The following is an 11,557-nucleotide window of genomic DNA, read 5'->3' as shown; positions in this document are numbered from 1 at the left end:
GCAGAGGAAAAAAGGGTTTATTTTCCTGAAAAGAAGCGTCCCATCAGTTCCAGCACTCTGAAGGGGCCCTACTGCAGGGCACAATAGGCCAGGGAGAACAACAGAGCGTAGAGTTGGAATCAATTGAAAATGCAGAGAAACTAGACAGGCAGAATGGGATTATTCAAAGTGGAACGAGAGTAGGGCACTGGGGTGACTGTACCTCACTGCAAACACGGCTGCGATGACTGAGAGCCAGAAGGACCTTGTTTTAGTGAGCAGCCAAGGGGAAGCACATCAAACAGGCAGCGGGGAGATAAAGCGGGGAGCGGGAGCGTGGTGGGTGGATGGAGGCACACGCTGGTGCCCGGCCGGAGGAATGTCATGGCTTCACTTGTGATTGGCTGCTGAGCGGAGGAGTCAGTTTTCACGGGGGTTGATCAAAAAGTTTCCTTTTGCTTTCCAAAGTCGCTGTCTGAGCAGAGGCATCGGAAGAGGAGGCCGGTTGCTCTAACATTCCTCGGGAAAGCGACTTAAATGCAATGAGAAGGCTTCTCTTCCCAGGGACACGCAGCCAAGAACAGACGCAGAGAAGCTGTTTTCCTTCTCTTCTCTCCCAACTCCTACTGGAGTTGATCAGCTCTCATTTCTGGCATGCGTCTCATCTCTCAGGATACCATGTCACAGTATTCTACTAACTTTCTCTTGCTTCCCATACCAGAGTATCCGGTATTAGACTGCGTGCCCAACAAAATCATCAAGCTGGTGGTGCTGGGTGGCAGCAGTGTTGGCAAGACAGGTAAGCCCGCGGGCGCTGCTCACACCGTTTGCTTGCTGCAGGGCTACTTGCAGCTTTGCAGCTCACAGCCACGGCTGTGAAAACTCTCATAACCTTTGCAGCCAAAGCATTCTAAGTTGCTTTGTTGTTTGTTTTGTTTTTATTTTGTTGGCTTGTTCTGACTCATTTGTGAGGCAGGTTTGCTGCAGGGCTGTGACCAGGCAGTGTGAGGACAGGGCAAAGCGTGGGGAGCTCTGTACTCGCAAACGAATCTCCGTGGCCCTGTGTGAATCATTTATCCGCATCTTCATGTCCACACCCCCAAAAATGGGGTTAGTGATTTCTGTTCTCCTGCTGTACATGCTGACTGCTGTGTGGACAAATAATAGCATACAGGATGTGCCTGCCTGCGCTATTCTGCAAAGGAGAGGAGAGGAGGATAAAGCAAGCGTTATTGCTTTGGAAGAGATGGTTCACAATCCGTTTTTACTACATCTGGGGTTCCACAGTGTTCAGGAAAGAGTTCAGTTGTTTTAGATTTGAAGCAGCTACATTTCTGCATTATTTTTAGGTACTTTGTTGAAGGGCACAGTGAATTTCACTTAAAGGTACCAAGGAGGTGACTCAGTACGTACTGTGAAAAATATATATATTATTTTAAATGAAATCTATTTAAATAAATCTATGATGCAATTGCTTGCAGAATAAAATGGAGTGGTTTTGAAAATGTTTAGGAATCTGCTGAGATGAAAGCAATAGAGGAATATAAGTCACTGTGGCCATAAAGGGGCTTTAAATGTTATCAAGAGATCACAAAAATGGAAAATGTTCTAATTCAATAGTACATGAAAGCACCACGGGTTAAGATGAATAAGAAGTCCCAGAGCACTGGAGCATGACCTGTGCGTGTACAGCACATGCAGTTTGTTTGCTGGATGTAATTAGATATCACTAATGGCTTTCACCAGGAGGACTGAGGATTTTTAAGGCTGGGAAGAGCCATTTGATCCCTCAGCCACACTTCTGATATGACACAGAGGCCTTAAAGCTGGCATCTGGATTCATTTCAGTACTGTAAGTGTTTGGCATGTTACTCTTCTCCTAAATTACTTTAAACCAAAGGTCAGATTGTCACATCTGCCGTCACAACAAACAGTCCTCTGCAGCCCACACCACACAGCCTCACTGAACGTGAGGGGTGATTTACAATACAAATTGCTAAAAGCACTGCTTTAGCTATCACAGTTTGGCCCCAGTCCTTTTTTGTGAGTGCAGAGAGAAGGATTTTCAGAATAATAAGTGAGCAATAGCAAGATTAAGTTGGTTTCATATTATACTAACTCTTCCAGTAAGATACTACATGTGTTCTGACTTTGGTTCCCATTAAAGGCCCATATTTTTTCATTGTTTTACAGCTCTGGTTGTGCGCTTTCTCACTAAGAGATTTATTGGAGACTATGAAGCCAACGCTGGTAAGTCTGTTTTCTACTGCAGTGCTGCAGATAGCTTGAAAAGGAATCCACTCTCTTTTGTGACTGGTGCACATTACAGGAAAGCCGAGCAGTGTTAGATGTCCATGAGGTGCATATTTTCAGTTAATAGCCTCAAGCTATGAAAGCAATAAATCAAAGCCTCATTATTCACGTTCCTGTTAGCCATTTTTTTCCCCCAGCTTGATGGAATAGGATCAGAGTAAAAAGGCTTGCTTGGGGATATACCTATACTAAAGTCCAGGCTCTAGGAGAAACTTGTATATTGACCAAACCACAAAGAGCCAGTGCTGCTCTCTGCAGCCTCCGGGAAGCCAGAGGAATTCCAAAGCACACAAAAGGCAATTCAGAACTTTTTTTCCCCGTGTATTCCTTTTCTTTTGGTGGCTCTTGTGGCAATGGAGAATTTCAATTTGAAGTCTTCTTTCAGCAAGATAAGCAAAGGGGCCGTGCAAACTCCCACCTCGTTTCTTGTTTCATTCTGACACCTCAGGAGATGTGTTCATGTGAACTGTTTAATTCACAGCCTCTGTTCCAAGTAAGCACTGACTGTTTCAGCCAGGACTGTAGAAAGGATCACTGCACTCATACCTCAAGCACATCCCACAGCACGTAGGCTATCTAACATTTTTTGAGGGGGTGAAAAAGGAGGGGATAAGAAAACAGTGACACATACTGAATTGAAGACACCAGTGAATTTAGAACAATGAGCTAGGAATAGAGATGGCAGTACAAGACACGTTTGATCTCTGCTTGTCTGATGAAATGAAGTCTGAAAGCTCCTCTGTACAGCCCCTCTCACTGACCCCAAGCAACCTTGATGGCTGCCTGCACTATTTCTTTTTTTTCCTTCATCTTTTCTATGGGAGATTGTACATCAAGTCAGACTTCTGAGCTTTGCAATGGATCGTTGCCGAGAACCACATGCTTTTCTCATTAAGCTACCAGCCCAACAGCCATGCTGTAGAAGAAACAAATATGCCAGAAATAGGAAACAGGTGGTAGTGTATTTGTGACCATTCAAGCATGCTTTTTCTTCAGTTGAGTGTAAGGCAGAGCACAGCCAGTGTCTGGAAGTACCAGGTCTTTTTTTCCTGTAGTGTATTACAGAGTAAAAATGATATGTTGCCTGGTCTCAGTTCAGGGGTGCAGTACTTTCCCATAAACCAGCATCGTTTTTCCAGCTTAAAAGCCAATGTGTTTTGAAAAAAAAAAAAAAAGCTCCCCAGGGGTGTTATGTTACCTCACAGAGTTAGTATTAAAATATAATATGATAATGTTGGATCCAGATGCAGCAAACTTTGCTATATTGAATTTCCTTATATTGTAAATACTTCTATGAGCTCCGGATAGTTACCACTGGAATAAAAGTACTTGTTTCTTCAAACCAAATCTTACACAGACAATTTTCAAAGCGATGGCATTACTGTCACTAACTGGCCACTCTGTTGGTCTGCAGTCCTTACTCTCCAGTAGATAGGATTTCTCTAGGTTTGAGATGATGGGCATTGTTTTAAGATGTAGAAATGACAACTGTAGTTGGACAACAGTGAAAGGTCACACACAACAGCTGAGGATATAGCATTTCTTGTACATCCATGTGACTTGCACTAAGTTCTAAAGAAAAATGTCGATAACATCAATCTCTGAAGCTGTTCTTATCATAACCATGGATAGTTTGCAGGATGAAAAGATTTCCTTGTCACTTAATCTGTACTCCAGTAACAAAATAAAACTCAAGCCCAGAACATTGATGCTCTTCAAAGAGGTGGGTCAGCCCCAGGGCTCTTTGAGCCGGGACACGGCCTTGAGAATCAGTCATTCACACTAACCAGAAGTCCAATTCAAACTGTCCGGTCTTTGGGGATTTCAACCAAGCTCTGACTGCAAAAGTCACACAAATCCTAAAGAGCATCTGTGTTTTCTGTATCTAGTCACCTGCTCTGCATCCAAACCTAGAATATTCTCCTTTCTTACGATAAGTAAATAAATAAATCCCCCCAAAATACAAAAGGAAGCAGTTCACTTAATTTACAGTAAACACCCAGATAGCTTGGCTTGAGATTAAGAATATATACTACCTCCATTTTAAAAAGTTAACAATACAGATTGGAAACCAAAATGCAATTCATGCACCTGCTTTAATAGAGTATTTGACTCAATACTAAGTGCTGTCTTTTCTATATACCATCCTGGAGGTACAGTGGAAACATTCAGCCATATAACAAATACAGAACCACAACAATCTCTCTGGTTCCACTCACCTTTCTATACGCAGCTATGAATCATAAGCCTCAAATTCTGGCTTTCAGCACTTCCATTTTCCCCTCATGTACTATTTCTTTGTAGTCATAGTCACTGCCTCTAACGATCTTGCTTTTCCACCAGGTGCATTGTATTCAAGAAAATTCACCATAGATGGGGAACAGATCTCCCTACAGGTGCAGGATACTCCCTTTGTTTCACTGGAGGTAAACCATCTGCTCAGTACATCAGTACTTTACGACACAGTTACTGTCTCTTGTTTGTTGCCAGCATGTTAATCTGTAAATAACTCAGTTTTCCAGAATAAATACACCTGGGCTCAAACCCAAATGAAGACTTACAAGTGTACCTTAAACCCCACCAAAATGAGCCCCTGCAGAGGTTAAATCAGGTTTCTTTAAGAGTAAGTCAGAATTAAAACAAATCTGTGTCTTTCTGAGGGCATAGATCTCACAGAAGTGGCTATTTCAGCTAGAGTGCTTTTCAGTGCTTTCCTTGCTTGTTTTTTAATTTTATTTATTTCTTATTTCTCAGCTGTCAGCATTTACATACTTTCCTATTTCTATTGGTATTTGAGATATTCTAGCTTTAGTGTTTGACTGGGAGCCAAACAGAATCTAGAATTAAGATGTCTCTTTCTGAAAAGAGCAGTTTTACTTGCAGAACAAGATGATGAAAATGATGTCAGAAGAGCAGGAATGGAATGAAGTTTATTTTTATGTGAAAGGTGAAAATCTCAGGGGAGTAATAATTCCTATTAAAAAAAACCTGAGATTTCATGGTAAAATTAGGCATCCTCTTGTTGCCACCAAATCTAACCTTCTGAGAAGCCATTCCTGAAGTCTTCCAACTATTCTGGTGGGACTTCAGAGAACAAAGACCCTATGCCAATTTGCACAGAGGACACTGCAAAGAGAACCTGGCGGTGGTGGTTCAGCACTATGGGGAATGCCCAACAAACTTAGCAAAGGGAGACCCCTCCCTGCCCTATCCCTTGAAGAAAGGAGGGAGTGAAGCAATTTAACTCCTTCTTTCACACCGGCTACATGTTTATTTTCTGATTTCCCTGTTTTAATTAAAAGTGCCTGAGAATTTAGAGACGGTAACCAGAGCTCTACAAAATGCAGTAACACCAACAGCTGAGGTTTCCTAGTCAGAAAGTATTTTAATTTAGTTAGGAAAGAGTTTCATTTTCTTTGTCCCATTCAAAGGTCTGCACTGCTTCAACAATTCCCACAGACGCACTTATCTTAGCCTGGATCTCTGCTGGCATCAAACAGTGTATCTGAAAGCATTTTAAAGGACTGCTTCTGACCAGAACTTACTAAGAATGAGAATAGGTTGGACTTGCTGGTAAGATCCTTAAGAAAGACTGCTGTGTGCAGGCATTTCAGGAGGAAGCTATGTAGAATCCTCAGGACTGCAGCCACACTGGAAATGTTCATGTTTAAGAGAGAAACAGAAGCAAAGAGATAACTGGTTTTGTTAGGTGATTCATGGCTGCTTGGCCTACAAATCACTATGTGTTTCAAAATTCGTTCTGGAGCAGAGATTTCCATTTAAAAATGGCCCATTAGCCTTTGATTTTCCCCAGTAAAGCATTCCAGTGGGGATTATCCATCCATCTCACTACTGGGTGGGCCTAGCTGGGGTAACTGAGAGTTTCTGCTCATTAGGGTTCCCTTCAAATGTACATCTTCTCCAAAAGCATTTTCAAGCTTGCCAGAGCAATTAGTTCTTTTTCCCCATAAAAGGAGTTTGCTGGTGAAAAGAGGCAAGCAGGATGTGAAGGGTGGCTAATTACCTACATATTGGACACAACCCAGACACCAACAGTGCAAATTGCCCTTCTTCCCACAGTCTGCCCCATCCTGGCTTGAATTTGCTCTCATTTGCCTTTGAAGCAGGGCTGCTATGAGGCTCCATCTTCCTTCTGTATGCAGCTCTGGTTGAGTTTGTTTTGTTTTGCTGTTTCTCGGATGGGGAGCACAGAGAGGAGAGTGATTAGAGCATCTGTTAAGCAATTTCACTGCTAGTAAAATACACCTAAGATTTAGCTTTGTATTATTGTAAGCTGGTAAGAGCAAAGAATTACTGAGTGTGATGAGCAAGTGACTGTATTGGCCACAGTGCAATATGAAAAGGGCAGTTAGTTCGAAGAACTGCTGCTGAAAGCTGTAAGCCTAATTTGTAATCTGAGCCTTCAGAAACTCTGCTTCCTCCTTCCCGCAGAAGAGCCTTGACTGTAGTCCTTCTTCCAATTGTCTGATGGGCCATAAAGAATGAATCAGTTTTGCTCATGCTTTTCCTCCTTTACTTCCTGAACTTAGGCTTTATAATTCATGTTTAGATATCTAAATAAAAGCAATATGGTTTGGGAGGTTGCTGAGTGCACACAAATCCTGTTGAAACATATGGGAATGGCAGATATGTGCTGTGTAGACACATATTCGAGCATACGTTCTAATACTTCAGATTTCCATGACTGATAATGAACAGTGATTACATTTTTACCACATACATTTTTTATTCTTTGTTATGATAAACTAGGTTTCTGCCATAAGACCTTTAAACACTTCTCCAGGTGCTCTATGCCTTTGGAATGAACTCATACATGTACAAAATAACAATTTATGAATGATGTTGAAGTATCTGAAATGTTGCCTGTGTTAGTTTAGGAAGATAAGATCTGACATGTTATGCTGGATCTGTCCTCCCCAGCCAACCAGCTGAATTGTTTATTGTGCTAATTATGTTGATTTAAAATGCCTCCCCCAAGTCTTACTGAAGTTGATGATGTGTTGAATGGAATTTAGCAATAATAGTAACAAAAAAATTGGGCTCTATTCGTGATGTTGAACTCCCACTAAAGAACACAGAGGAACCTCTAATTCCCTACAACTTCAACAAGGGTAGAATATGTTCATTGCCTTGTTGGACATGGAAGAAAATGCAAGGCTCCAGAAAGCCTGGATTATTGACAGGAATGTCCATTCTTATCAAACCAAGCATACTGGTAGTAACTGCAGCACTGATCTCCCTGTTTAGTTGGGAAATATGCCAGCAGGGATAACAAGAGAGGGTTAGCTGAAAATAGCCTCATCTTGAAAAGTAAGCTGATCTCTTTTCAAGCTCCATGGTATTGTGGTATTGTATTCTGTTTTATACTCTCCACACTGGTGCCTATTATGGCTGTATGAGTAGGAGCTGTGTTGGGCAGAACAAACGTGTGACCAGCAATGCACTAATATAAGCACACTGCAGCTGCACAAACGAGCAATGAGATTTCACCTCATTTTCAGTTCCAGTAATTGGTTATTTGCAACAAATTGCTTTTTCAAAGTAACCTTGCTTCTCACTATTGGAAGAAGTGTATGGCAGTAAAACCTGTCAGGCTTCACTTAATGGAGTTAGTGAGAACCCCTGTCAATGGAGACACAGAATACAGAATTGGAAAGAGCCATAAAACACAGCTTGGGGACCGCCATTCACTTGCAGCAGTGTGAATAGCCTGCTGAGATTTTTTAATGCTTACCATTCCAATCACCATTTTACCCACACCAAAAGGTCAGGTTACTGTCACTGTTGTAAGGATTCACCAGATGAGAATACAAAATGAACTTGTTAGCATCAGAACTAGGTTGTTCTCTTATTTTCAACATGGTGGCTTCGATCCCTCTCCATTTTTCTGCTGCCTTAACGTGCTACTGATACAGATGGAACTTTCTCCTGTCTCCAGTGCATGCCCAGCAATCAGAGAGGTTTTTGCCTTGTGCTGAGCAACAGCCACGCACTAAAACACCGCTCTGAGCAGCCAGCGCTGCTGTATGACTGCTCCATCTGCTCCCTCTTCTCAGTTTTCTAATCTCATACCTCTTGGTTTTGACGGCAGGATGACACTGACAGCATCTGCTGCCAGGAGCAGATAAACCGCTCGATCTACTGGGCAGATGGCTTCGTTTTCGTTTACTCCATCACAGAATACGAGAGCTACCGCGTCATCCGGCCCCTGTACCAGCACATCCGCAAGATTCACCCCAATGCTAACATCCCCCTGCTTCTGATGGCAAACAAAGGAGACCTCCTGCGAGCCAGGCAGGTGTCCTCCAAAGAAGGACTCCAGCTGGCCAGCGAACTGGGAGGTACTTACTATGAAGTCTCAGCGCGGGAGAACTGCGAGGGCGTGCACGAAGCCTTCCAGCAGCTTTGCCAGGAGGTGAGCAGGATGATTGGCAGCTGCAATGGAGAGAAACGAAGAGGTCTCCACCTTGTCCGACCCAAGTCTCCAAATATGCAGGACTTAAAGAGACGTTTGAAACAGGCTCTGACTTCCAAAGGGAAATCTGCCACTACGCTTTGATGTAGCTGATAAAAATTGTTTTCCACACCCCTGGACAAAAGGCAAGCAAATAAACTGGTGTTTAAGGGAATCTCCAAAATACAGCATTGGGTTGTGTGAGAAGTCCCTTCATTCTGTTAATATATCTTCCTTAAAAATTCCATGTTTGTTCATCAGAGGAACTCACAGAATGTTCTTCTCCTGGGGCAAGAATGAAAAAACTGATTTAAGGTATAGATTGCCCCAAATTATTTCTTTTCCAAAAGGAATGCAGTCAAATAGTTTAGGCTTAAAATGTAGACTTTATTAATAAAATAAATAAATCTAACTGATTTTTTTAGAGGAGTGGCTTCTCTTGGGGACAGCTGTGTTCTCGAGTGTGGGCAGTAAGCTACGGCAAGGCATCAGGAGAGTGACATGAGCTATACTGAGCAAGCAAAATCGAATTTGCTTAGTCACAAGACTGGAAAATAAAGACAAAAAGTAAATGATAAGCATAAGTAGTAAAAAGTAATGATTTAACAAATATAATAATTCAAAAACTGCAGAAGGTGTTCTTAGCAACATGGGGAGAGATTTACAAGCTTCTATAGCCTCTCTTTATAAGATATTTTCAAAACTATAACTATTTCAGATTATTTTTCTTTAAACACATACCATTTCTGAAAGGGATTCTGTGGGCACAATACTTACATAGCAGCATTTTGTAGGCAGATTCTCAGTGGTCTACCAGTCATTTTTGTTTGAGTTTCCTATATGATAATGTGGAACAAATAGAGCAGCATGGCTATAAAACCTGCAGAGAGCAAATGGGCTGTATTAACCAAGAGCGAGGATGGGATCTGAAACGATATAACCTTTTTTCTAAACAAGTTAGATTTCATGCTCAAGATGATCTTTTAAAGAAACAAGGCCTTTACTCAAAGTATATTTGATTCATTATAATTTTTTAAAATTATTTTTCACCAGAAAGGGTTTTCTGATGCCTGAAACACCTGGCTTCAGGAGTTTATCATTTTGTTATTTGCCTTAAAACCAGGTTTTACTCGATCCCTTGCAATGCATCCAAATCACCAGTCTGTCAATAGAGATCTCACTGGCAGTTTTTCTCACTGCAGTTGTTCTCTGTGTGCGCCAAGAGGTTTGAAGCTGCATCCTGTGAGCTGGCCAATTTTATGGTCGCAATAACAACAGTATGAAGCACCCATCATTCTGTTCCTAATGGGATTGGAAAGAAACTGGGTTGGATCATCAGAAGTCGTGGTACAATGACCTTTTCTTTAAACACGCCACACAAGCACTTCACAGGATCATGGAATGGATTAAAACTCAATGATTTACACTGAGGAACACAGGTGGGGAAATTCTAGTTCCATGGATGTGGAAAAACACTCCCAGCTGCAGCAGTACTGAGCTAACTCAATGTTTTACTCATGAACAGCAAAAAAGCAAATTGAGTCTGATGAGTATCCATACAGCTCAGGGCTTGAAATTCTGTTTTACGTTACATTTGCCCCAATGCTGGACAACTCTACTCATTATTTTCTTCATCACTTGGATTTGCTTTACCTACAGCTCACCTTCTGTTCTGTTTATTGTTCTCCACGGCCAGCATTTTGAGATGTTCTGCTTAATTTCAAGCTCTTCACAAAAAGCAACTGTGCTTTTTTTTTTTTAGAGAGCTTCAATTGGTAGTAGAAAGTGAAACAGAAAGTTGGATCAACCAAACAGGGACTCAAGCAATATTAAGGGATTTGTACTTTAGCTAATGGTTTATTAACAGCTTAACATTCTAGCTGGGCCATTGTCCTCTTAGCATTTTGTTAGCATGAGATTTCAGTCTTCCAAAGTACTAACAGCATAGTTCAAATAGCAAATCTTTAGCATGAAAATGAGCAAAGAGATTGTGAGAGACAAGAGAGCTGAACATTGTTTGCATCAGAATAGTGATTGCCAGTTTTGAAAAGCAACCACATATTTTACCATTCTGATACTGTATAGTTAGGGCTAAATTTTCTGAAGACAGCTTGCTGAAATTTGTTTTCATAAAAGCCTTAAGGAATTAGGTCCTCTATCTTATTAAATTTGCTTGTAACTCGCTCTTTCAGTTCTAATCCTTTATTTGGGAAGAAAGTTCAACACATTTCAAAACTGTCAATGTTTTCTTTTCGGTAGCGACTAATAAAATCAGACAGGGCCTTTCCTGAGTAGTATATAAAATGTACATCTCATATCTTTGTTTATACTAGGCTAAACATATTTTTTTCCTAATAACCTGCTTTGGAAGTACACGCAAGCACTGCTATGTTTGCACTCCTACGTATGTATTCCCACATTCCCGTGGCTCTGGTGGGGGCAAAAACATCCATGTTTTAGATAAGGCCAAAAAATATTGAAATATTTAAGTCTTCTCCTAAATAGTAACATGTGGCTAGCATTTATTCTGCCACAGAAACTTGAGTATAGCATTTCCTTCGTTCATTAATTGGCAATACAAATCTGGTAGTAGCTTTGATAATGGATTTAAGCCAGGACTTACCATCTACAGGCGATGATCGAGCTCAGCATTTTTATTCACAGCACAGTACTGAAACATCAGAGCACAATGCTGTGCCACTGATGCTCAGCAAGGCTGAGGAATGAGAGCAATAGCATGAAAAGCATAGAGAAGAGAACAATACAGAATTCAGTGCCTAAAAATGACCA

General features: G+C 41.3%; 1 protein-coding gene and 1 long non-coding RNA gene across 2 annotated transcripts in view; one reads left to right on the top strand and one right to left on the bottom strand.

Annotated features, from left to right (window-relative positions):
• Window positions 1–275: 275 nt before the first annotated feature.
• On the top strand, window positions 276–9,191 carry LOC100545893 (ras-like protein family member 11A-like). Its single transcript, XM_003208395.5, has 4 exons — window positions 276–778; window positions 2,173–2,229; window positions 4,636–4,718; window positions 8,405–9,191. Exons 1-4 carry the CDS (start codon window positions 634–636, stop codon window positions 8,870–8,872), a joined length of 753 nt encoding a protein of 250 aa, XP_003208443.1. The 5' UTR covers window positions 276–633; the 3' UTR covers window positions 8,873–9,191.
• The window catches only part of LOC146543780 (uncharacterized), a 31,213-nt gene continuing 28,240 nt past the window's right edge, over window positions 8,585–11,557 (bottom strand). The window contains exons 3-4 of the long non-coding RNA XR_014884987.1: window positions 9,545–9,647; window positions 8,585–8,748 (exon numbers count right to left, since the gene is read on the bottom strand). This is a non-coding gene — a long non-coding RNA (uncharacterized LOC146543780). The remainder of the gene's footprint in view (window positions 8,749–9,544; window positions 9,648–11,557) is intronic.

The sequence above is a fragment of the Meleagris gallopavo genome, chromosome 9, assembly GCF_905368555.1.
Source record: "Meleagris gallopavo chromosome 9, MGAL_WU_HG_1.1, whole genome shotgun sequence".
In the NCBI taxonomy this organism is placed as follows: Eukaryota; Metazoa; Chordata; class Aves; order Galliformes; family Phasianidae; genus Meleagris; species Meleagris gallopavo.
This window is presented reverse-complemented; position numbering and strand designations above follow the sequence as displayed.